A 27,440-nucleotide genomic window follows, 5' to 3' on the forward strand; every position below is an offset into this window, starting at 1 on the left:
AATTATAAAAAGGATGTACATATAGTTAAATATATTTGGGGTAAACATAGCATGTTTTTAGGTGTGATTATTGATGATAGAATTAACTGGGAAGTTCATATTGAAAAGAAAACATCTAAACGTACTGCAGTTTTAAATAAGGCAAAGCACATTCTTGATGGTAAATCACTACATACTCTATTGTGCATTGATCACACCTTACCTGACTTATTGTGCAGAAGTCTGGGTAATAACTATAAAACCACAGTGCAACCATTATTCATCCTTCAAAAAAAAGAAAAAGAAAAAAAAAAAGCATTAAGAACAATCCACAATACACGGTATTGGGATCACACCAACTCATTGGTCATTAAATCAATATTAAAACTTGATACAATTTCATTCAAGACTGTTCAATTGATGTATAAAGCAAAAAAGAATTCAAGAATATTTTACACAAATATAAGGAATGTATAATTTAAGGTGTTTGTATCATTTTCAAACTGCTGGCGCTCGGACGACCAGGAAATGCTCGTGTCTCCATTTGTGGTCCTAAAAAAAATGGAATAAATCTACCTCAAGTGATGTCCAGATACCAACCGGTTCAAATATTTATACAAATTAAGTGGTTTGTGTTGTATGAAGGTGTTATACTTGAACCTTTTCTACTGAAATATGTAGATGGTAACCAGCTTGTATTGGAGGTGTTTGGGAAATATTAGTTTTCTTCTAATTATAAGCTGCTGTTGTTCAGAATGTGTTTAGAAATGAACATTTATGGACAGGCACATATGCCTGGTGTGATTTTACTTGTTGGAGGGGTGTAGGCGTTGATAAGCTTTGCTTCTGCCTACGCCTTTAGGCACCGAGTATTGTTTTTTTTCTTCTTGTCTTTTTTTCTTTGACTACTTTGAGTTTTGTTGTATGAGTGACATTTGTTGCATGGGTGTCTAATAAACCGCATTTCTTCAACCTTTTCAATGCGAAATTTCAATCACAGAATTTTCTAACTTCCACTAACCACAGGAATGCTGTTCAAAAACAAGATTGCAGGGGGGAATTTCAACTACATCAAATAAAGGGATTCCCAAATGCCAAAAAAATAAATAAATAAAATAAAATAAAACGCATTCCATGAAGTGCAAACTCAGCACTACAGCCTGGAAAGTCTCTCAGAGTGGTACAGCTGAGACATCCAGAGCAGCAGGCGCCATATTTAGGTCATAGGCGCATACTTAACTGATGCCAACCCAGTTCCTGGAGCTCATTTGAGATCACTGCATTTTAATTCCAGCGCGTGGAACCATTCAGGCTCACCGTCCATCCACTTCCTGAAATTAACGGGTTAAATTCAAAATGGACATTTCTGCTGCTAAGCGTGACTGATGAACTCCTAACGAGTTCCCAGCTGGTAATTATTCAAACATCTCTGACTCCATGTCCAGGCTCAGTCGAACAGTGGGAACTTACAGGAGGTTCCTGCATCTCAAACTAGTAATCGAACACTTTTTATATCGGATCCAGCGATCAGTCAGTACCGATGTCAGAGGGATTAACTGAAACACTGCAAGTTCTGGGTCAGGGTCTGGACTGAGTCTTGATCCTAAACCCAAAGACTTCCAACAAACATCTGTCAGGAGAGGAAACAATGAGGAGGACCGGAGTCCCTGAACCAAAAAAAAAAATTAAAACCTCAGACTGCTCACGTTTTTCCAACTGACATTTATTCTACAGTCAAACAGGCCGAATTCACAAAGAAGCTGCCGCAGAAAGACGACAATAAAAAGGAAAAGAAAAAAGTTCTCACACGACATTAATGTGGATTTGCACCGCTCCTGTTACCCAGCATGCACTTGGCTTTAACCTGACCAGATACTTGAGGTTTACAGTCAGAACAACCAACATGTAATTATGGGAAAATAGGTGGCTCCCCCATTCTCCACCCCCTGGCTCTGTTCATTGGCTCGCTGTGCTGTCAATCACAGCTTATTTAGAATCTGCAGAAACTACATTTAAAGGCCAACAGTCCAGAATCAGAGATCAAAGGACATCGACAGCGCTAAAAGTTACCAAAACATTATTTCTTAATGATTCTAAAATATCAAATATAAAACAAAATGTTTCTAAGAAACAGAAAAATGTTTGGGGGGGGGGGGGGGGGGGGGGGTTAAATTTGCTCAGCAGTCAACTGGTTTGATTTTATGTGTAGCTGGTCAGGCTATTGGCCATGTCCACATTTTCAGGACTTCACTTTATGTACATGGACAAGTGAACAACAACTGCAGTGATGTCACGCCACCTGACGTCAGAGGGCATGCTGGGAAAAAACAAAAATCCAACTGCAGCTTGAGGAAACGGCAGCTCAGGTGCGAGCTACAGTAAGTGAGGGGGAATAGGTGAGGCCGTTTTATCCTTCAAACAGGAAGTACTTGCGCCGGCTCTACTTGTAACCCTTGCTGGTCTTGAAGGACACCTGCAGGACTTTGTCTCCCAGCCGGTATCCGTTCAGGCTGTGGATGGCCATGGCCGCCTCTTCGTAGTTGCTCATAGTAACGAAGCCGAAACCTTTGCACTTGTTGGTGTTGAAGTCTCGGATCACCTTGACGTTGACCACGGCGCCAAATGGCCCAAACATCTGCCACAAGAAGCCCTCGTCAACATCCTGACCCAGGTTGTAGATGAAGATGCACCAACCAGCAGATGCGCTCCCAGAGACTGTGCCACCACCGCCCATGTGATCAACACTCATCGGAGAGAACCTGAAGGACAACAGTAGCGTTATTAACCACGCGTCAATCAAGTTCAATGCAGATACCACAAAAACGGACACACGGCCCACGGGCCAGCAAGGCACCGAAAGCTTGGATCTCAGTCTGGATGCAGGACTCAGCTTCTGAAGTTCTGCAATCAGCGAATCCAGATATTCCAAAGGGATCACAGCTTAGTCTCCAACTGGACCCACAACCCAGTCCATCAGAGCCGCTATGACTCATCCAGTCTTAAAGCTGGAGGGCCACCCAAATTTTACCAAACTGACAAAATTTAGTTTCTAGTGAAATCCAAGCATTATAATGTGGGTTTGTTTTAGAAACATCTTGTAAAATTCCAGCTCATTTTAATCAATCAATCAATTTTTTTATATAGCGCCAAATCACAACAAACAGTTGCCCCAAGGCGCTTTATATTGTAAGGCAAGGCCATACAATAATTATGTAAAACCCCAACGGTCAAAACGACCCCCTGTGAGCAAGCACTTGGCTACAGTGGGAAGGAAAAACTCCCTTTTAACAGGAAGAAACCTCCAGCAGAACCAGGCTCAGGGAGGGGCAGTCTTCTGCTGGGACTGGTTGGGGCTGAGGGAGAGAACCAGGAAAAAGACATGCTGTGGAGGGGAGCAGAGATCAATCACTAATGATTAAATGCAGAGTGGTGCATACAGAGCAAAAAGAGAAAGAAACAGTGCATCATGGGAACCCCCCAGCAGTCTACGTCTATAGCAGCATAACTAAGGGATGGTTCAGGGTCACCTGATCCAGCCCTAACTATAAGCTTTAGCAAAAAGGAAAGTTTTAAGCCTAATCTTAAAAGTAGAGAGGGTGTCTGTCTCCCTGATCTGAATTGGGAGCTGGTTCCACAGGAGAGGAGCCTGAAAGCTGAAGGCTCTGCCTCCCATTCTACTCTTACAAACCCTAGGAACTACAAGTAAGCCTGCAGTCTGAGAGCGAAGCGCTCTATTGGGGTGATATGGTACTACAAGGTCCCTAAGATAAGATGGGACCTGATTATTCAAAACCTTATAATCAATCAATCAATCAATCAATTTTTTTTATATAGCGCCAAATCACAACAAACAGTTGCCCCAAGGCGCTTTATATTGTAAGGCAAGGCCATACAATAATTATGTAAAACCCCAACGGTCAAAACGACCCCCTGTGAGCAAGCACTTGGCTACAGTGGGAAGGAAAAACTCCCTTTTAACAGGAAGAAACCTCCAGCAGAACCAGGCTCAGGGAGGGGCAGTCTTCTGCTGGGACTGGTTGGGGCTGAGGGAGAGAACCAGGAAAAAGACATGCTGTGGAGGGGAGCAGAGATCGATCACTAATGATTAAATGCAGAGTGGTGCATACAGAGCAAAAAGAAAAAGAAACAGTGCATCATGGGAACCCCCCAGCAGTCTACGTCTATAGCAGCATAACTAAGGGATGGTTCAGGGTCACCTGATCCAGCCCTAACTATAAGCTTTAGCAAAAAGGAAAGTTTTAAGCCTAATCTTAAAAGTAGAGAGGGTGTCTGTCTCCCTGATCTGAATTGGGAGCTGGTTCCACAGGAGAGGAGCCTGAAAGCTGAAGGCTCTGCCTCCCATTCTACTCTTACAAACCCTAGGAACTACAAGTAAGCCTGCAGTCTGAGAGCGAAGCGCTCTATTGGGGTAATATGGTACTACGAGGTCCCTAAGATAAGATGGGACCTGATTATTCAAAACCTTATAAGTAAGAAGAAGAATTTTAAATTCTATTCTAGAATTAACAGGAAGCCAATGAAGAGAGGCCAATATGGGCGAGATATGCTCTCTCCTTCTAGTCCCCGTCAGTACTCTAGCTGCAGCATTTTGAATTAACTGAAGGCTTTTTAGGGAACTTTTAGGACAACCTGATAATAATGAATTACAATAGTCCAGCCTAGAGGAAATAAATGCATGAATTAGTTTTTCATGAAGAGAACATATTTATGGGGGGAATTCCATAACAAGTATTTTATTTTCCTTTAAACAGCATCTGCAGGAGGGCACACGTGTGCACGTGCATGAGCTTTTGAAAATACCTGAAGTTATCTTTGACCACAGGTGATGCACATACAGGTAATGTGCATGCCGACGTCCATTTTTAGTTTTAGAATTGTTTATTTCGCACTAACGTTTACGTAACATCAGAGAAACACCACAGTTTTGGAGCGCATTCTGCCATGTTGGATTAGCAGCCAGAAAGACTGGTCAATAACATCACAGTGCCGCTCTGCTCTGATTGGCTGTCACTGTGTGCTTCCCAGAATCCCTTGCGCAAATCTGAGAAAGCCCTCCAAGTCACTGTCAGACTGTACGTGTTGATGCAGGAAGTAGTTCAAGTCTGTCTGTTTTTTTTTACCCTTCAGGGAAACTATTGAATTTCTGTAGACGAGGCAGATTTTGATTGTATTGTTGATGTCATATTATGAGTCTCTGATTTAAAGGCTAACTAATGAAACTATAGTGGTGCCAAAGGAAATTGTTTTTATGCCTTAAATCTTAAAAAGCTCAGTAGCCATATGTATACCTTTAACCTAAAACTATTTTGAAAGTGATTAATCACTGAGCTTTTTATTTATTTTTCATTTCCAACGTCTTCGAGTTCAACTTCTTAGATGTGAATATTTTATGGTTTATTTTATGCCTATTGAACACAATGATCCAAGTGGCCTGTGTGTGGGGGAGCAGTCTCATTTTCTAACTTAATTTTTCACATAAAAAGAATCTTATTTTCTATATTTGCGAGATGATGAGCCTATAAGTAATAGTCTGTCACACGCATTAGAATACAGTGTTATTACTACGTTCTAACATCACAGATTTGAATTGGACTCTTACTGTTCTAACAGAAAATGTTGCCAGACAGGAAAGAGTGACGATAAAGTAAACACACACACACACACACACACATATATATAAATTTCTTTTCATAAACTCATTACTGTTATACTAAAGTGAGTTAAAAAACAAACATAGTAATAATAAAAATAAAGCTGTTCCATTATGAAACCGTTTAACTGGCGACACAAGAGACCTCAAAACAGCTTGAGGTGAGCTTGACCACATATCGCCACCTCACCTGAACCTCTGCTGCGGGTGGTGGACGGGTCCACCGAAGCGCCGTGAGTGGCCATGGTGCCCCTGAGACATCACTTGGGAGTTCCTGGTCTGATTCGGGTTGACAGCAAACTTGACTGTGATTGGTTCTGAAGTTCCAGGCAGCGTGTGTCCGTTAAGTTGTTGGATTGCATCCTCAGCCTCCGCCCTCTTGTCATATCGGATGAAAGCCACACCTCTCGACAGACCTGAACATCCAATAAAATGACTCATTTCTGCACATTAAGACAGCAGTTGAACATTTAAGGGGTGAAGCCACCCAGGAGAACAAGACACTACAGGACACACCCTGACAGTGTTCCTACAACACACTCTCTCTGACTGGATCATAACTGGTTCAGAAGTGAGGATGAAGGAGAAGAAAAAGGCACCACAAACAGGATACAATTTCACAACACAGGGTTCTGTGGGTTCTTTCTGTTGGGTGAACTTGCACTATGCAGCCTACACCACGGCAAGCATACTCTGCCCACAAAGTCCAGTTTGTTGGATGTGTGTGAGCACTCTGAAGGCCAGGGCTGTGAAATGAAAATTGTGAAATCCGAGGAAAATTTGAGGGGGGGGGGGGGGGGGTGTCTAGGCCCTGTGGAGCCCCACAATTAAATTTTTTTATCTAATGACACTTTTTCAGCATCTCCTGGAAGAACAAATCTCAAAATTAGTGGATATTTAAATGATCCTATATTCAACCTTTTATTTGACCTGTCAATGATGATGTTGAAATAACAGAATATGACGTGGAAGTAGGACCTGGAACGATTTTCCTTTTAACTGTAAACCAAATTATGTATTAACTCAGAACAATTAAACTACATGAAATTTATGAAGACTGAAAAGACTGTAAATGCATTTCAAAAACCACAGCTAAAGCTTGTAGAATATTTGGAAAATCAGGGTAAAATATCAATAACATACCTTATAGTAAAAAGTCACTTATATTCTTGTGTAAATTCATGCAGCCTAAATCCATTCAAAGTCACAATGTCTTTTTACAATGAAAGAAAGTCTAGATTACTGAAAAAGTCACATAATCTTGTCTAAAATCCTGTTTGAACAGCAGAATGTTTATTTTCCAGGGAGAGAAAAATTCTTACCGTGTTTCCTGAGAGGGTACAGTTCACTTTTCCCGTTTCTTTTAACTTTCAGGTGTGTTGATGAAGCCAGCGACGATTCCACAGATTCTTGTCCTTTTTTCAATCCGTCTTTCTCGCCATCTTCTCTCTGTGCGACGTCGGTCCGTGACACAGACAAGCTGCACAAATCTTCTTTTAAAAACGTGAAAGCTCTAAAAGTTTGGAATGTCCACATGCTAAGTTTAGCTTTAAGCGTCACAAAGGAGCCACACAGCGTCGCCGCAGCAACCAACCAGTCCTGCTTTACGATAACTGCCGTTAACAGCTACGCTGTGAGTGGCATTTTTCCTCCGCAAAACTCTGCGGATCCGAGGAAACTGATTTGTATCTGTAACACACATATCAGTGTCCGCGGACTTATAAAACTTACACGATGTTGTAAAAAGAGAGAACGCTTTGCGATAAGCATTTTAAAACCTCAGTGATGTTCACGATTAAAGAGTACATCATTAACACCCCACCCCACCCCCCTCCCCATGATGAAATCCGTGGAATCCCGCAGAGTTTTCACAGCCCTGGAAGGCAAGGACTTCACACAACTTACAGAGATTCTATGGTGTGACCATTCAATTTCAATTTATTTTCATTTATATAGCGCCAAATCACAATAAGGTTGCCTCAAGGCGCTTCACACAAGTAAGGTCTAACCTTACTAACCCCCATTCCATTCAATATTATTATTATTGCTACTTGGATAATAGTCTTCAATTCATTCAGCAAGATTTTGGTAAAATGGGCCTGATTTCTAATCTTATTGATGAAAAGTCAATAATCAAATATTTGCTCAGAAGGGACAGACTTCATATGGGGAGGATCATTTGGATCCTCCCCATATAGATCCAAATGCACCATTAGCGCTGTGCACACCCAGCTGTACCTTATACCCTTTGTAAAACAAAGGTCCCTTCAGCTGCTCCCTTGTCTCCACTTGGGGTTGCCACAGCCCATCCAAATTGGATCTGCATGTCAATTAGGCACAACTTTTACATCGGATGTCCTTCTTGGCACAATTCCACGTTACATGGAGAAATGTAGTAGGGGTGGAGTTTGAACCGGGAACCTTCTACACTGAAACCAAGCGCACTAATCCATAGAAATTACCCCAGGCAATATTGTGTGAACACAACAGACCGAGTAAAAAGAGTTTTCTGCTGTTTATGTCTGGCATAGAGGCCTGTAAATGACACATTTGAAGAACAAACTGTGCACCTTTTGCTCACGGACCCTGGCCCACATGGACTTTTAACATCAGTGATGAAAGTGGGCCATGGAAGAGAGAGTGAGCGAGAGACCTGAAGTCCCTGGCAGGGGGTCTGGGGGTTCTCCTCCATAAAAATTTGAAATCTCAGATGCATTCTGGTGTATTTTCAGGTCTATTTACCGACAAAAACAAAACAACAACAACAAAACCTACTTTTTTTGGGTCAGGTCAATTTTTCTGCCCCAATTTTCCACACAACTTCTATTGTGCTACCAGTCTTTAATCCAAAAAACATACTGTGGTTCAGAAAAGTACACAGTAAAGGAAATGACAATTCAAAGAACTCAAAAATAATTCTCAGTATCAATTCAAATGGAACAACAGAAGGATTTGTGGCACATTAAAGCAACTTGTTAAAACTTCATTCACTTCTGAGTTTTCATAGTTCTGGCAGGAGCTTTGGAGCTATTGATAATCTTTCTTTTCAAATTCTTGGCCACCTAATGTACAGATATCTGGGTGTCCAGTTGGTTTCACCGGGACAATCCCAGTTCTTGCCTGCATTCATCTTTCTTTTCTTTGGCTTTTGCAATTTCTTTTTAAAATACAAATACTGCAAGGTACTAAATTCATTTATTCACTTTTTCAGATGAGGGCTTGAGGAAAATCACTGCTTATCTGTCTAGACCCCAACTTAAATATTATAAAAAGTACATTAATGACAACATTTGTTGTCTTCTGCATAATGAAAGTGATAACCAAATAAAAATATCTTCTTACCTCCCTGGTTTGTTTTCCTGACAGGAAGACAAAAAAAAAAAAAAAAAAGACCATTCTTGTCTTTCCTTTAACCACTGCCATCTAAATTTGTTCTTCACACCATCATCACAAGACAGGCCGTACCCTCTTTATGAAACTGTGAAATCTGCCATTATTGCTTATTAATTATTGCTATTCATTTTAACTCCATGAGTCTGTTTTTTTTTTTTTAAATGACTACTCAAATGAAATTGCCCCTTGTGAGATTAATAAAGTTGGTGGAAAAAAAAGTTAGATTTTTTTTCCACCCCCCAAAACTTAGAAAGTCTGTGTCCAGAAGAACCATAAAATGCAGATTTAGCAGGCCAGAGTTTAATTGGAGACGATTTTAAGTAAATTCTTCCCAAACAGATTTTGAAACATAAGGTCAAAGACGTACCAGAGCATTCGCTTTTCTTTATAAATGACGATAAAAAAAAAAAAATTAAAAAAAAAGTCAGGCCGCCATTCTGGTCCTTTTGCTCAAACCAGCCACTGATAAACTTTAAATTGTCTCCTGCAGCAGAACAATGTTTCAGCAGCTTGTTTTGTAGTTTCAGCACGCCGCACAGCTCACGGTAAAGTCTGTAATGGCGTCTCTCATCGGCTGCTCTGTGGACGAGCAGCCGATGCATTGTTTCAGCCTGAATGAGCAATGGTTCACACTTTGCTGGACCACACTAACAATTCCAACAGTCACCCGCAGAGCACCACAGGCAGGGCAGGCTTCAGGGTTCTGGTACCGACCAGACTTAAGAGATGTCCAATTCATTAGTTATGCCAATCTAATGTGTTTGTGTAAGTTTACCAGAACCCTGGTCCACCAGCACTCTGGAGTTGATGATGCGTCCGAAGCGGGAGAACATGTCCTCCAGCTCCTGCTGGCTCAGTGTCCTAGGCAGCCCACTGATGTACAGATTAGCATCTTTAATCATGTCTGAGCTTGGCCGGGCATAAGAAACCTGCAGGGAAATGGAACAGTATCATCTCAGTCTGTGTGGGTACAATCAGAAAGAGATAAAGAAAGAGAGAGAAAAAAAAAAAAAAAAACCCAGAAAGTGATGACATCCAGGATACACACAGTGCTAGTCAAAAGCTTGGAAACTTTTCCTTTCAGTTGAATGGGAAAGTGTTTCAGACTTCTGACTGGTACTGTGTGTATAAATCAAAGTCAGTGTCTGAATTCTTACATATAGGCAATGTTACAACGTTAATGTTTTACCAGAATCTGTTATGAAAAGGCAATTTAGTGGCGGGGAAAATAAATAAATAAATAAATAAAAAATAAAGATATATTCTCCAAGTTCCAACATTTGGTCATATTGTGGATTCAGTGTTAACATGTGTCAAAAGTTAAAGAAAAACAAAATTTCAGTGAGAAAGTAAAAGTAACATGACAGCGGCATCCAATAAATAAATAAATAAATAGTTGGGGGAGAAGACATATCAAAAATACCATCATCCATGAGTTTGTAGGAGAGCATGCCCCCTACAGGCTGGGGCAACTTGGAGGACATAACATCTATCAGTTGAGACAAAGAAAAGAAAAGAAAAAAAAAAAAAAAAAAAAAGAGCACCTGTGGCACTTTACCTTGAGAGTTTTAGACTGTAGCCTCAGGCCATTGAGGGTACTGATAGCCCTCTCTGCATCATTAGGGTTAACAAAGTTAACAAAGCCGTAACCTAAACTGTGGCCTAGAGAAACACAAAGGAAAGCAACCAAATCAAAGAACAAAAAGTGTCTCATTACAGGCCATATCGACAAATTAAATACAGATTAACATCAGAACCAAGTCGCTGAGAAGAAAGAAAAAAAAAAAAAAAAAAAAGGGTTGACGCACTGAAAGGTTTCTCAGAGTGAGACATCCTTATCAGCTGGGCTCAAGATTTAAGCTTCGACCCCCCCACCCCATTTAAAAATAAGTTCATTCTAAAGTCTCCGAAATGAGCCAACACATTAATGTCACTAACATTTTGACACTTGTGACCTCTTGTCTGTTTGTTTTGTGAATCAAACTTCAGCGGAAAATTGACAGTGACCAGAAGTTCTTAACAGGCCCTGAAGCCCACTGGTGTCAGTGCCAAGTGTCTCTGGATTCCAAACGGCAGAGACTCTACGAGGCCCCTGGACGGGACACCAGTGCAAGGCAGACTGAGACAATGTAAATTAACGTCCTCTCCAAGGACACAAACAGGCGGCATGAGGATTCAAACCTGGCTCTTTATCCACACAGCCACCCGCTCTACAAAACTAAACAGCAATTTCAAGATTTCTTTGAATTTGGACATCCTTTGTGTCTAGCCATCACAGGATTTGATCAGTTCATGCTGACCGCTGTTAAATTTGATCACTGATCAATACACCCACAATGTCCCATCCACCTGTGTCAGACTGGAGTCCCATCCAGGCAGATCCGTAGCCTCTCCTCTACACTAAGCACAGGCCTAATTTAATGGGACTCAAACAGTGAATTCCTGCTCGTCTGTCCAGTGATCAGTCAGTGTGAACTCTGGACTCATGGTTGTTCAGCTGCAACATTTCTGACAGTGTCTGTTTTGACAATTCTGTGTCCTCTGATGACATTTGGTCTTCCAGCTGTTGAGGAAGATCACTCTGAGCAAAGATTCAGTGCCAAAAACATCCACCTGAATAAGATTGTCTTTACAGACATCATCAGTGCCTGGGGAGAAATAAATACAAATAAATAAAAAAGTTACAAGGATTCAACAGCACATAAACAAAGAAGAAGAAAAAAATAAAATAAAAAAAATAAACTCCATTTATGCTTTACATTAAAATAAGCTTTTACCAGTTTCCACTGACTGTCTGCTAAAAATAAAAGTTGTCATTGTGCACAATATAACAGCATATAACAAATATCTTAATAATAAAAGCACAGAAAACATTTAAATATTACAAAAGGCAAAAATAATCACACCTGGACTCACAAAAACATCTCAGATTTGAAAAACTGAAAGAAAAACAAAAATTGTTAATTTCACAGCAAAAAAAAAAAGTATGAAACATCCACTTTCTATTTGGAAAAAAGAAACAGAAATTGTTATAATCAAAGGGGAAATTAAAGCAGCTGCTGGAGACTGAAAAAAAAAAAAGTTTAGCTCCTACTACAACTAGTACAGCAAACACAGCACCAGTCACTTCACACAGCACACAACAGAAATTTGGTAACTTGGAATTCTGTTAGTGTTTGGGTCAAACACCAAAGTTCCATGGAACAAAATTCTTTGCCATCTGTATTGACAGAATTGGAACACAGATTGTGGCGCCCAGTTCGTGCTCACACACTAATGTGAGCACAGAGAACATAAAGCAAACCTGAATAACGCACTTCATACAGGGTCTTTTCTGAACCGGGTCCCATGTGCCCTTCTGAACAAAACACCGATTTAAGGATGAAGGTCACAGACAGGAAGCAAAGTTAAATAAAATCTCAGATAGCCCTGGTCCCAAATAAGAGTCACAATAAAAGCATTTTAATGTAAAGTCAGAACCAGCATCGCTGCAAAGACTTTTACTGTGAAAACCTGAATGACTGCCTGACAGGGTTCAGCAGTCGTTAGCAGGAGAGAAGCACCGAGCTGAACAGAAATTCTCCACTTTGTTCCACGTTCTTCTGTCCAGCTTGATTCAGATTGACATTTTTTTTTACGATTACATGACACACAAATAAAATTCCAACTTTTTAAATATTAAAATTAATGACCTTGAACCAGGACTGTGTGTAATTTATGTTTTCTTGTACAATTTTACACGATATGGAACATTTTTCCCCACACTTTATTTCATATCCGAGCAGCGAGTCTGTGCTAATGTTTCAAAAGCAGTGCCACATTTTAAAACTATGATTAAAATTACTTCTAAAGACAGTTTTTCACATAACACCACCACCAACAACATGATCCAGTCACAGGGTGTTTTACTAAAACAATTCCGCACTAACTGGAATTCAAAAGAATATTGAAACATTAAGCAGTTTGGGAGGGAAAAAAAAGTGTGATTAATTGCAAGTCATTTGAAGAATCATGACGAAAAATTTTAATCAATTGACAGCACTAATTACACAACCAAAGCAGTGTACGAACAATATTACTGTCCCTGTCTGACTGCTGAAAAACAAAAGTTTACTTAATTTGAAATAAAATAAATAGAAACAAAGATAGCCGCATGTCTGGCAGAGCTGTTAAACTGTCAAGCACTGGACTTGCTTTAATGTGTTCTGTGCATATACTCCATATTAAATGACTGATTGGGGACAAAAAGACCAACGAATAAAAACCCTGATCTGGACACCTCTATTAAAATCTCTGATCTTTTCAGAAAGGTGCTGTGTTGTCACTGCAGTGCCTTTTCAGGCAACCAATCCGAGTAAAACATGTCACCCTCACTAAAGAAAAAGCTTGTTTTTGGGGTGTCTGACTGCAGTCAGCTGACAGGTCACACAAAATCAACAATATCACAACAGAAACAAAAAACCTAATCTGTGACAGCAAACTGGACAGATGCTGTGTTCCTGCTGAGGCTGGGTGCTTTTACCATTGTCTGAATTACAAGATAGTCATTAATCATATATTGTTGTCAATAAATTATGCTTATTTAGGGTCTGCTCCTTTCTCTGCCCCTGACCAAGGCAGCGTCTCTACATCTGGAGTTGGTCCCTGGAAGGCAAACTGTGGTGGCACACTGACCCTAGTGGCTGTATTGTGTCTAACTATAATTAGGATGGTTAAATGCAGAGGACACATTTCATTATATGTATGTATATGTACAATGACAATAAAGGCTCCATTATTAAAAAATGAATTGAAATACTTTGTGATCGTTCTCACAGCTTTCAACATTACAAGGCAGGCTAACATATGACTTAAGGCAAGTAAATGGTTTTGTTTTTTCCACACCCCAACAGATAAATGTTCACATCATTAAATTATTTTTTTGTTCATGAAGTACTCTAAAGTTCAAATAATATAAACACTCTGGTTTCCTCAGGCTTCAGTCATACTCTTCAAACTGACAGCTTTGTCAAATTCTCTATCATTATAAATCTAGAAATCGATCAGTGTGTGCACACCTGTGCGTGGGGGTAAACACGACATGATTATATTTTTTGCCATATTGCCAGGCCTTACTTCTATTTAAAGATGTCAGCGTCCCTTCAAATAACATAACACAAATTTTTCATATGACTTGAGAGGAAAAACCCTGCATCCTTCAAAGTAAAATTAAACATTATACTGACAATTTCATACATAACAAAAAACAAACATGAAAAACTCTAAAGGCATAATGTGTGTGTGTATGTGTATATATATATATATATATACACACACACACTTTACATGTTAATCAAACCTAAGTTTTATATATGTGCTAAAGCTTTTTTTGTACTCTTTGTAGTAATACTAAAATTTATGCCCTTGATGCTTGGTCAATTTTTGCCCTGTGGCATCAAAAATTGGATTGTACGAGGTCTGTCCAAAAAGTAACGGACCTTTTTATTTTTTTTTTCAAAAACTATATGGATTTGAATCACGTGTGATTGCATCAGCCAAGCTTGAACCTTCGTGCGCATGCGTGAGTTTTTTCACGCCTGCCGGATACGTCATTCGCCTGTGGGCAGGCTTTGAATGAGCACTGGTCCACCCCCCTCGTCGGATTTTAATTGTCAGGGAAATGCCTGAATGATTTGGAGCTTTGCTGCATCAAGTTTTTCCACAAACTGTGAGAGACAGCCAGGCGGACACCATTCGCTAAATTCAGATGGCTTTCAGGGACGATTTTATGGGGATCACACAGATTGAGGAGTGTTACAGCCGGTTTAAAGACCACCCACAGCGCCTGAGAGCGTGCCACGTTCCAAGCGGTGATCAACAGGCTGAAACGACCAGATCATTTCCAAACTGAACGCTGTGTTGATCGCAGCACAGTGGCACATTCCTCCGCTTTTCTTTCCATGACAAAAACTCCTGTAACAGTGGAATGTGCCGAAAAAGTCTTGATGTCCACGTCTTCTGCCATTTCTGTGGTAGTCAGACGACGCCCCGGAACAACACAGCATTCAGTTTGGAAATGATCTGGTCGTTTCAGGCTGTCGATTGCCGCTCGGAACGCAGCGCGCTCTCAGGCGCTGTGGGCGGTCTTTAAATCGGCTGTAACACTCCTCAATCTGTGTGATCCCCATAAAATCGTCCCCGAAAGCCATCTGAATTTAGCGAATGGTGTCCACCTGGCTGTCTCTCACAATTTCTGGAAAGATTTGATGCAGCAAAGCTCCAAATCATTCAGACATTTCCCTGACAATTAAAATCCGACAAAGGGGGTGGACCAGTGCTCACTCAAAGCCTGCCCACAGGCAAATGACGCAACCGACAGGCGTGAAAAAACTCACGTATGCACACGAAGGTTCAAGCTTGGCTGATGCAATCATACGTGATTCAAATCCATATAGTTTTTTTTTTTTTTTTTTTAAATAAAAAGGTCCGTTACTTTTTGGACAGACCTTGTATTTAAATGTTTTTCAAAAATGTATTCACAATCATTACATTAATAAAAGAATGGGGTATTAAATAAAACAAGATTATAAATATATAAATATAGAATATTGCACAGTTATACACAAATTAAACAAAATTATCTTACACAAAGCAAAACCAGAGGGGCACTTAAAAATAAACCCTACAGTGAGGCAAAACATGTGACATTATGGTAAACACATTTTTAATGGATTGATCAAATGCATGGTACAAGATAAGCACGCATTTTCATACTGTCATATTTTTACACTCGTTTCTCGCTTTTGACTTAGGCTTATTTTAAATATATTAGTTTTTAACCGTGATCATTACAAGCTAAATTTCAGCTCCAAGATTTTCTAAAGTTCTGGGGAGAACCTCAGTGCATCTCGTCTTGAAACACTATAATTCAATAAACTTGACATGAAAATTTAGAATCAAAAGTTAAAGTGTCACTGGCCTTAAAAAAAAAAAAAAAAAAAAAAAAAGTACTGTAGCACCCCTATGTCCTTAACGATAACTGCATACTGTGCATCATGCATTTTTATGTATTTATTTTAAATTTGAACAATCTCTGTTTCACTGTCCTTGACGCTATAAACCCTAAACCTGGATGACTGCTCCACAGTCAGACTTCGTACTGTCGTAGAACCATGGCAGCATTACTACAGCAGTTGTCTTACCTGCCACTTTGTCGCGAATGAGCTTGGCAGACTCTACTTCTCCCACGCTACTGAACAGGCTGCGCAGTTCATCCTGGCTCATACTCTGCGGCAAGTAATTCACAATCAGGTTGGTTCTGTTATCCGGACCCTCTGCCACCATTTGCTCGCTGAATCCATTATCGAACATCTCCGACTGCAACAACAGAAAGTTTGACATTATTCTCCTGTTTTGGACACGCGTTAGCAGGGACACATGCAGCCACATCACTGAGCTAACCTTAGTAGCAGCAAAGTTAAACGGGTTAAGGGTGTGTGCGCACGCTGTAGAATCATTAAACGCTAACAAGGCTTCTTGTCCACAGACTGGATGTGAAAAGTACGAGCAAAAAACACATGGATTTCTGTGTGAACATCATTCCTCATACGCAAAGAGTAAAATGCTTCAATAAATCAGACCATGACAACAACAAAACATTAAGCAACGCATAAATGGGGAGTTTGCATTTTATGATGTAATACAACAAACTGCAAGTTAAATTTAGCTATGAGCACGCCTACGTTAAGTCTGCAATCAGATGGTCTGAAACCTGTGTGCATGCTGGTATTTACATCCTATCAAATTATCATGTGATGTAATCTTGGATACCAACAGTGTCAGCATTTGTAGCAGTTATCACTAGGTTTATGAGGTTAGGTTGCTGACCCACCTAAAATTGCCTAAAATCAAGTGGGTCATCATTTTTAATGCCCACACCAAAGCAGAACAGTTATGAACCACTGCTCAACCCCCAAATGTGATTTAAATAGATTCCCCCAACTGAAGTTAGCTTGATAGTGGAGCTCGCCAGTGTTTAAGCTTCATTTGTCCTGCCCAGGTCATACTCTGTCTCACCCATGCGCCACCTCTTTACTCATATCTTAATCCAGATTTCCTTTATGGCTCATCAATTCCACTAAATGCAACACTGTACAGTAGCAGTAAAACTGCAACCTCAATAATACTGACTGAATGACATTCTAGTTGATAAAAAACACATTCTTCTTCCATGTAAAACATCTCTAAAACATTGTCTATGGTGGTCCTTTACTCACGAGGAAGGGCAAGGGGCTTTTCAACTGCTCACTCCTCTGGCTATGGGCCTGTACAGTGCTGAGTCAAAAGAGGAAAATGCAGACAAGATGAAGAGACGCTTATGTGAAAAGCACTACCTGACTGAGCAGTAAGCAGCAGGCACGTGCCATCCTTAATGCATATCTGAAGCGAAGTGTAACAACAAGGCTACTGGTCAATGTGGGAAGTTCTCTTCACTTGTACAAACCACTAAGCTATGAATCTGTCAACAGCAGTGGTTCTTGCACAACACCAAACGTCTCAGGCCGCTAACCAGAGTCTGCGTTTATCCCCATTATTCTGCCAACAGCAGACGGCCACCTTTCATTTTACAGTAAAGCTTGTTACTCTGCTCACACTGCACAGCCACCAGCACACCAACGTTGAAGTGTTTTTATTGTGGCGTGCTTCCAGGAAAAGACACCAACAGCTTTTGCAGCTCAATCACTGCCACTTCAGCAGGGAAGCAGGAAGAAACTGCATCCACTCCTGCAGCTCCTCAAAATTCAAAGTTTTCACCTGGGTTTCAGGCACTTCTTCCACTTGCTGCATAAAATGCATGGTAGCTGGCTTCAGCCAGTCAGACAGCAGGAGTTACCTTGTTGCAGGCACCTCCTTTGGCAGTATGCTGACCGTCTCTGCTGTCTCCCTGAGCGGTTTGAACCTCACACACCTGAAACAATAAACACAACTGATACACAACATAATAATAGAAACTGGAGTGTTAAAAATAGTTCATCAGCTAACGTGAAGACTGACCACTGTTCAGTTTAGCGCATCATTACCTGAAACTCATCATTTGTTACTGTCTATGAGGGAAAACATGCCAGACTCAAGCCAATGATCAAAGTCAACACACTTTACCTTGAGAAGACACAGTTCCACAGAACCTGACATTCTGGATAACACAATGCAAATCTCCCACATCAGCAGACTGCTTCCTGACCGCTTCCTCAGCAACACACATGCACAATGCTCTTCAAACTCATTCCAGATGGAAGATAATGGATAAACCTGACAAATGTCATCCCATTCTGTTTAAATGTTTATGTTGCAGCTTTTCCTGTACAACACAGATGGACACATGGATGGATGAATGAATGAACAGTCAGTTCAAAGTACGAACAGACTGTTCATCTCATGACGTCCCCTTAAAAAAAAAAAAAGTATGGCATTATATTGTCAAATCAAGTGACATAGGTTCTTGACTCTAAATGCAGATGTTCATAAATCAGCTTCCTCTTTAGAGTTAACCTACAAGGTGTATGAGGTTTTTAAGACTTCCACTTTAGCTTTCTGGCTGGTGTCTTAGGTAACCAGTATGTTCTTTCAGCTTCTCCCTTTCACTCGGGGTCACCACAGCAGCTCCAATATGGCTCTGCATGTTGATTCAGCACAGGTTTTATGCCAGGTGCCCCTCCTGATGCAACTCCAAATTATATGGAGAATGGACATGGGTGGTCTTGAACTGGGAACCTTCTAATCTCAAAGCAAGTGCACTAACTGGCTGGTGTCTTCAGGTGTTAGCTGAGATTTTAAAGATAAGCTTGTTCTTCATGAAACGGTTTATTTTAATGGAGTGCACAAGTCTCCCTCCCAGGAAAGCACCCCCAAAATCCTGTACAGTTGGGACGATGTTGTGCTTTTTTGATCCATACACACTGCTGATCATTAAGGCCAAACAATGCCATTTTGTGAGAACAGAAAACATTATTCCCAAAACTATACATCAACTGTTTAGGACAGACTTCCTGGAGGGTCAGCAGCCCATTAGGCCACGGTGCCCGAGTGCTTTCATAAGGGTGAATAGTGACAGGATTTATCTAATGACTCTAATTCTTCACCACTTTCTTAGCTTTGATTATGTGGTTCTATTGGCAGTTTCAAACCAAAGTTCTGTCACCACTGGGTGTCAATTTGCATTACCTTGCTAAATTATGCAAAATCTGGGCAGGCCAAGATTCTTATACAATTGACTGAACAACCCCTGTCATCACCTTGAATCTTTCAGAGATGGCCTTGGTTTATTTCCTTCAGATTTCCTGCAATGAGACACTTGTTCTACAGGTCAACGCTTGAGGACAGCCACAAGTCCCTGAATCAACCAGTAACCATTATAATTACCCATTCAGGCGTCTCTAAAAAGAATTACAGTAAAACCTGCATATAATGGATTCAGGCGGGCCAGTGAATTTTGTCCGTTATAACCGAAATCCCTTATATGTATAAAATGGACAAAACCTATGATGTGTATAGGGCTGAAACGATCAGTCGAGTAACTCAAATAATTTGATTACAAAAAATGTTTGATGCAAATTATGTGCCTCGAAGCTCCATTTAACATTGTAGTTCATATGCCAGGCCTGTGTGTGGCGCTGTACCGTCCCCAGAAAAAAGACTAGAACATGCACTTAAGCCGTGTAAGAGCTAATCAATGTAGCACCAAAAGCTACAGCTTTCCAACACAACAGAGTAAAATAACACCTTTTAAGAGAAAGAGCCCCCATGCATATCATCTGAAATAACTTACTGCACATTAAAGCAAAGCAGCGTGTTTGTCTATTTTTAAAAAACACACGGTTTGGTCCGCTGCCTGCGCTCTGCTCTACATGCACTTGATGTCAAGTTTTCATCGACAGGGTGCAGAGTGGCTTTATCAATGTGGCTTTTGTGGAAAAGCTGCACTCGGGAAACCAGTTTTTCACAGGCTGTGACCACGTTCACGTGCAGCCTGACTGAACGCCTGTGCTTACGGTCCACTGTCAGGGGAGTACTGAGTTCCTGACACCAGGAAAAAAAAAAAATCCCAAAACTTGTAAAGATGTTAGATGTGAAAAAACAAATAATTACCCAGGAAACCAGAAAGGGATACATTAAACAATGACAATCTGCGTGGTGACACAGCAACATTGTGCCATTGCTTAGGGAGAGCCCTGGACTATTGATACTTAAAAACCCAAAAGTACTTTTTATCAGATTACTCAATTCGCCAGAATCATCGATAGAATACTCGATTACTAAAATAATCGATAGCTGCAGCTTAAAAACCCAAAAGTACTTTTTATCAGATTACTCAATTCGCCAGAATCATCGATAGAATACTCGATTACTAAAATAATCGATAGCTGCAGCCCTAGATATGTATAAAATTGACTAAATCTATTATATTTATAAAACTGACTAAATCTGTTGTACGTATGTAACAGATTAGTTACAGTCAGGAGGCTCCGAAAGATCTACAGAGAATCCTAATCGGGACCGGCCTCATTTAATGACCGGGTCAAAAGTTCCTCAAAAATAAATAAATAAATAAATGCCTGCCTTAAATAAGCAGTGGGCATTAAATGCATTAAAAATATTACATTTGGTCGAATCACCCTTTTTTCTAAATTCGCTGGGCACAGAGTGGTACCTTAAAATCCTAAATCCCGATTTATGCTTCTCCAGCTCTGTAACTCTGTATCATGCAATGACGATGTGCGTAACAGTTTTAAAGCTTTCAGTCACGTCTTCATGCAATTTTTCTGGATTATGCTTATTCCGGATTTTTTGGTTTGTGGATATTCTGGAGATTTTGTCCCCCAATGAGCTCTTCTTTCTACAACCTCCAAATCAAAAGGTAAGGTGTACAATTTCCTCCATGAATTGCAGGTGCAATCAACTGTACACTGCAAAAAACTTTTAAAGTATGACGGGACAGGAAGGAGGGAAAACATAAAAGTGGTCAGTGTTTTGCGGCGTCCGATGCAGCAGGTGCACCACAGACTACTGGTCCCGCTGGTTTGAAGACAGGAGGAAGAATAAATAAATAAATCGGCGACTGTCAGTGCTGCTCTACCCAGTACATGAGATTTTTTTTTAATGGGAATGCACTGCAGTCGAATAAGATGTTTTGTCCAATGTGAGCAAAAGTCCGTTATATATTGTGTATATTACATGGAAACCATACAAACCCTGTGAAAATCTGACACTGGGAAGAAAAACCTGAAATACATATAGCTCTTAATTATTAAAACAAAAAAAATTAAACCAGAAATAAATTGGTCATGTTAACTGACTCAGCATGTGTTGTTTGTTGTCTTTTAATTCCATTGTACCTTGTGTATGACAATAAAAAGCATTCTATTCTATTTGTCCTCAACATTAAATGTGTGCAGTTTTTGCAGAGGTTTGTGGCCTTAAACAGAATGCTGAGATGCTCTCACTTTTCCTCTGAAGCTGATAAATCACAACTTTAATTCAGCCTACCTTCAGATATCTGATGTGTCCTCGTCTTGAAGCCATGGAACAGATTCAGATGCTTGTGGCTGCCTAAAAGAAATCAGGATACCCCATTGATTTTATTCAACACTTGATGTTGGCAATGAATCAGACAAGGCTAGCAGACAAGTGTTTTAATGCTAATCCCACTGCAGTTGTTTTGACAGCCATACCAACAGACTCTGGACCTCTGTTAGAAATTAAAGGTACCTTGACACTGCCATCAATTTGATCCCCGAAATGCCACACAATTCATTGTGCCAATGCGACCTGCATTGTTGCCAGACGCCACACTATATAAAATAATCATTTCGTAGCTGATGACGCATTTGCTCTCAGAACTTGGCTGATAAAACCATTCTCTCTCTTTTCTCAAAGGTAATTATTGTAAATATATTGTAATGGATTGGTAAAACAATATCAATACAGAATATTGAGAAGTAGTCAGGGGGAGGAGGCTTGCCAGTTTGGTGGGCTCAGGGTCTCATCACTGCTTTTGCAGATGATGTGGTCCAGTTGGCTTCATCCGCCTGTGACCTTCAACACTCACCGGATCGGTTCGCAGCCGAGTGTGAAGTGGCTGGGATGAGGACCAAGGCCATGGTTCTCAACAGGAAATCGATGGATTGCCTACTCCGGGTAGGGAATGCGGTCTTGCCCCAAGTGAAGGAATTCAAATACTTCACTTGGGGACAATGAGTGAGGGGACAATGGAGCGCGAGATTGTTCGGCGAATTGGTGCAGCAGGGGCGGTGTTGCATTCGCGCCACCGTACTGTTGTGACAAAAATGGAGCTGAGCCAAAAGGCGAAGCCCTCGATCTACTAGTCAATCTTCATTCCTCCTCTCACCTATGGTCAAGTGGGTTGGGTCATGACCGAAAGAACGAGATTGCGGGTACAAGCAGCCGAAATGGGCTTCCCCAGGAGGGTGGCTGGTGTCTCCTTTAGAGATATGGTGAGAAGTTCAGTCATCTGTGGGGAGCTTGGAGCAGAGCCACTGCATCTTCACGTTGACAGGAGCCAGCTGAGGTGGTTTGGGCATCTGGTAAGGATGCCCCCCTGGGCGCATCCATAGGGAGGTGTTCCAGGCACGTCCATCTTGGAGGAGACCCCGTGGAAGACCCAGGACTAGGTGCAGAGATTATATCTCCATACTGGCCTGGGAACACCACGGACTCCCCAATCAGAGGCAGTCAATGCAGCCCAGGAAAGGGAAATCTGGGGTCTCCTGCTGAAGCCCTCGTGACCCATGATCCTGGATAAGCAGTTGAAGATGAGTGAGTGTGTTATGTTCAGTTTGAAATTTGCCATTTAGTTACAGCTTTATCCTGATAGGTGAATTTAATCACATGACACTGCCAGGTCTTAGTGCAGTATGATGAGGAAAAGCATTAGTTGCTATGTGCCATGCAGTTAGCTTGCAGCTCCAACTATCATCTCATTTCCTTCTGCTGTTTGTGCCTAGAAAAGGGATGGCTGAGTTTTTTCACATAATCACTCTCATAATCGTTCAGATGCACTACGCACAATGACAGTGTTTTCAAATAGGTTGCACAATGTTCACGACTAGTTCACGTAAGTGGTACAAAGTTAATACGTGCCAGAACTTTTGAACATTTCAACATTTTCTTTGTGCACCGTCCTGCACTTCCAGGCATCCTGTGCACTCTGATGGCAATGTTTTGGCATGGTGTCTGCACTAATGATTTTTTTAGTACTATAACCAGTGATTTCTAAAATAAAAATAATCACAACCACAGCTCCTTTTTTTGTCAGGTGCCCTGTGCACTCTGGTGGCAGTGTTTTGGCCTTGTGTCTGCGCCTATGATTTTTTTTTTTTATTAAATATAACAATATCAATCAATCAATTTTTTTTTATATATAGCGCCAAATCACAACAAACAGTTGCCCCAAGGCGCTTGGGGCAACAGTATGAATGTAGGAATGACAATCCAGCCCTTCTGTACACGTGGAAGCAGGTAGACAACAGGTAGATGATTCAGACGATTATGTAGGAGCTGTTTAGAAGGCAGAATTCACATTGTGCATCAGCGGCAGCATCTGGTGGAAATGAGGAGTCAATGCGGACACGGACTGATCAATTTACTACTCTGATTATATTTAGTCATCTTTACACTTATGTTTATTCCCCCTCTTGACAGTTTTGTGTTATAAACCAGTATATATGGCTTAGTAACATAATACAGCGAAATAGCAGCCACCGCAGCACAGTACAGCTGCAGCTATCGATTATTTTAGTAATCGAGTATTCTATTGATTATTCTGGCGATTAATCGAGTAATCGGATAAAAAGTACTTCTGCGTTTTTAAGCATCAATAGTCTAGGGCTCTCCCTAAGCAAGGGCACAATGACACTGCGCCAAAGTGTTGGCATTTTGCTGAAATGGCGATGGGATGTGGCTTTCTGTTTTGTTTTCTCCAACTTGTAAAATTTAACCATTTTTAAGTTTTGTTTTTTTGTTTTGTTTTTTCGTAAAGGTTGATGGACTGGGTCCCTGCATGATTTTTTTTTAAATCCCTCTTTCTCTGCAATTCAGCAGCTGCAGTTCAGCTGGAGGTTGAACATGCAAGCTTCGACGTCAGTTTTTTTTATTATTATTTTATTTAAGATACCGTGTTTGTGAAGTGTTGTGTGTTGCCCAAAAAAGCAAAAATTGAAAAGTCAAACACTCAGTGTGAGTCTGAGGGAAACACAGAATAAAGAGTGGACTTCTGCTGTTTGTCAAAGTGGCCGGGGACAGAGCTGTGACTCGCCCGGTCTGAGAGCCCCTCACATTGGGCAGAGAGACAGCAGCCGGCCACCGGGTCAATAGTCCCTCCCCACATAGAGCAAACTGTGTTTTTTTAAAAATAGACAAACACACTGCTTTGCTTTAAATGCACAGTAAGTCTATTTCAGATGATTAGCGTGGACCATCGTTATCTTAAAAGGCTTTATTTTACTCTGTGTCATGTTGGAAAGCGGTAGCTATCGTTGCTAATTTGATTAGCTGTTATGCTCCAGTCTTCTCTTTTTTGTTTTTTCTGCGGACGTTGCAGCGCCACACACAGGCCTGGCATATGTACTACAATGTTAAACAAAGCTTCGAGGCACAGAATTTGCCTCGAACATTTTTTGTAATCGAATTATTTGAGTTACTCGACTAATCGTTTCAGCCCTACACAGCAGCGTTCTTTTCAGCTCCTGCACTTTTCAGTCCAGTCCCAATTACATGTAGTTTTATACACCTATTCTTACTGTCGTAATACTGAACGATTTTCAAGAATAAAGCTGTGACAAAAACGTGTGCAAAGAAGCTCCCAATGTTATTTACTAAATATTGTCAGTGTCACATTTGGGACACATTTAAGGGACTTTGTCCACCTTTCTTTGGGCAAGTTACAGGCATTTGTCTCTGTGTTATCCATGGATTCAGTCATGGACATGTATTTATTTAAACAGAGGACGCACGTCCGCGTTAAAAGCAGGGATGGAAGTGGCAAAACAGAAAAAAAGCTGAAACCTAAAATTACTAAGGGGGTCTGGGGCTAATTTTAGTGTGAGACTGGTTGAAATGGTTTAGACTCCTGACAAATATAACGTCCATCAATGTGGACTTGCCAATATAATTTATTTCCATTGTGGTGGTCAGACCACGTGGGCTGGATCGTCTCATTTCAGAAGAATTCGTGCGGCCTCAGAAGGCCTAAAGCCTAAAAAGCTCAGTGGGACGCAGCCCGAGGAGGTAGCAGACCAGAATGATCTCGGCACCATTTAAAAAAAGGCTCCGTGTATTAGTTTACCACTACATGAGGCGGATTTGTAAATACTTTAAAGGCAAATTTAGAAAAAAATTCCAGACGGCTTGAAAAGCGCTGAACTATTGCTGTTGTTACCGGCTAATCGCATGCTAACAATAGCACAGCCGCGAACTGTTCGCACTACGGAGAAAGAAAGGATGGATGTGAGAAGTTAAGGATTTAGATGAATAATAAAGTGGCAGATGTGTGTTAAAAGTGAACGCTGAGCGACAGCCTGAGTCCTGAAACGGCGGGATGTTAGCAGCTAACGGAGCTAGCATCAAAGCTAACGGCGCGAATAATCGCAGACTCGAAGGTTTCTGTTTTACCTTCGATTTTTCGCTTCGATTCCAGCCTGCGAGGATCCGATGCAGAGTCCGCGGAAGACAGCCCGGGTCCTTTTCTCTCTGACTTGTTTCACTCGAAGAAAGAAAAAAAATCGGGCTTTTTTTCCTGAGTTAATGTGACGGACTTTTTTTTTTTTTCTTTTTTTCAAAATGGCTGCAAAGCGCAGAGCGCACAGGAAGTCTCCTTTTTCTTCTTCTTTCGAGGTTATTGGCGGTTTACAAACCAACACGATGCATTACCGGCACCCACTGTTTGGGTGTGGAGATAAGGCACCATCCTGCTCAGCGTGCCGCTCTCGTTGGAGCGACAACATACAGAATGTGTCTCTTCCCAGATAGATCTCTTTCAGTTTCATCGCTAACTGTAAATGGTCATCAAAACATTCCAGTCGTATCTTTCTGAACTCTTCCGCATCAAACTCCATTGCGTTAATGTTTACAAGTTGCTCATAAACTTTACGTTTCTTAAATATTTATTACGGCCACTCTTCAGTTATCTTTATAATTTAACTTTTAGGTTGTTATCAACTAAGCTAGTGGTGCTCGTGAGTGTGATGAGGGACGGGAGGAAAAAAGAAGGTGGGGAAATGACACTGTTAGTACACGCTTCCAAACAAATGGTGCAATTGTAGAAAAAGAAAATACTCCCTGAAGTGTTAAACAGTTCTGTCTTAGTAAATAAATAATGCCAGAGACCCCCATTTACCCTAACCCCCCCCCCCCCACACACACACACACACAAACACAACACACACACACTTCCACAAAGTACAGACTGATCATCACAGCACTGAAAGGTTCTGTACATCTGCACACCAGTCACATGTTTTTGCACAACCTCATCCCACGACTTTAGATTTATTTAACAGTGAACATAGTTTTGCCTATTTGAGTCTATTGTGGCTTAGCAACAACAGCGTGGCGCAGTTTGTGTTCGAGTTACTGCGACGGCTTGCGTGGTGCTTACGAGTCTGCAGAAAGTCCATTATCCGTGCGCCTGGCATCTTCGCAGGACCTGAGGGGCTATTTTTGGAGCGGCTCCTCCTCTTGCGCACACAATTCCACCTGCTCTGTGCGCTGGACTCTATATATTTTGTAGTGGATTAATCATTTTCTGCCAAACCTCGGATGTTGAAAACACTTCTAATCACTTCTGGCATCACAGAGGACTGTTTCATCTGGACACTTTTTCTCCTCTTTCCTGCTCCATGTGGGATGCATTTTGAACAGCTTAAGGTAATTATTTTTAATGTTTTTTATAGCTTGATAAAACAGTTCCTAGCTGTAAAAGTATGTATGTTGATGTCTGTTGTATGTAAAAGTATGTTGATTTAATATCTTGTTAATGGATCACATGAGCGCCCCTGTGTGTGCGCGCGCACTGAGGCAGGACCTGAGGGGCTATTTTTGGAGCGGCTCTTGTTGGGAAAGTGTAATGACACGGACCCACAACAGGGGGCGCAAATGAACGGTCAATAGATAGTCAAATAAATACAATTTATTGTGGCAAATGTGCACAACAGGTCGAATACTACTTTTAGACAGTCAATTACAAAATTCAACAGGTGACGTGTGGGCAGGTCCGAGGGTAGGAAACGCCTATCCAGAGAAAAGCCGGGGCCCACAAGGTTCCACCGCCAACGAAGACCTGCAGTACACTGAAGCCGCCAAGTCCCGAGTCCCCAGGTGGCCTCTACTTCAGCTGTCAGATCCG

At 41.1% G+C, this 27,440-nt stretch overlaps 2 protein-coding genes across 5 annotated transcripts in view; one reads left to right on the forward strand and one right to left on the reverse strand.

The window, feature by feature from the left end:
- Positions 1 to 1,686: 1,686 nt before the first annotated feature.
- LOC117518228 (ELAV-like protein 1) lies at positions 1,687 to 25,866 on the reverse strand. 4 transcript variants are annotated; one of them, XM_034179304.1, is made up of 9 exons: positions 25,713 to 25,848; positions 23,443 to 23,453; positions 21,566 to 21,630; positions 17,916 to 17,990; positions 16,225 to 16,399; positions 10,602 to 10,705; positions 9,819 to 9,972; positions 5,841 to 6,066; positions 1,687 to 2,738 (listed from the first exon to the last, which is right to left on the reverse strand). In XM_034179304.1, the coding sequence occupies exons 3-9, from the start codon at positions 21,599 to 21,601 to the stop codon at positions 2,420 to 2,422; spliced, it is 1,089 nt and encodes a 362-aa protein (XP_034035195.1). In that variant the 5' UTR covers positions 21,602 to 21,630; positions 23,443 to 23,453; positions 25,713 to 25,848; the 3' UTR covers positions 1,687 to 2,419. The 4 variants fall into 4 exon arrangements, with proteins under 4 accessions (XP_034035195.1, XP_034035194.1, XP_034035196.1 ...); XM_034179303.1 differs by lacking the exon at positions 23,443 to 23,453 and having other exon boundaries at positions 21,566 to 21,628; positions 25,709 to 25,866; XM_034179305.1 differs by lacking the exons at positions 17,916 to 17,990; positions 23,443 to 23,453 and having other exon boundaries at positions 21,566 to 21,628; positions 25,709 to 25,866.
- rab3b (RAB3B, member RAS oncogene family) overlaps positions 23,027 to 27,440 on the forward strand; it is a 93,321-nt gene continuing 88,907 nt past the window's right edge. The window contains exons 1-2 of the mRNA XM_034179308.1: positions 23,027 to 23,035; positions 24,151 to 24,156. The gene's annotated coding sequence lies outside the window, so the exon portion shown is untranslated. The remainder of the gene's footprint in view (positions 23,036 to 24,150; positions 24,157 to 27,440) is intronic.

The sequence above is a fragment of the Thalassophryne amazonica genome, chromosome 10 (genome assembly GCF_902500255.1).
Source record: "Thalassophryne amazonica chromosome 10, fThaAma1.1, whole genome shotgun sequence".
In the NCBI taxonomy this organism is placed as follows: domain Eukaryota; kingdom Metazoa; phylum Chordata; class Actinopteri; order Batrachoidiformes; family Batrachoididae; genus Thalassophryne; species Thalassophryne amazonica.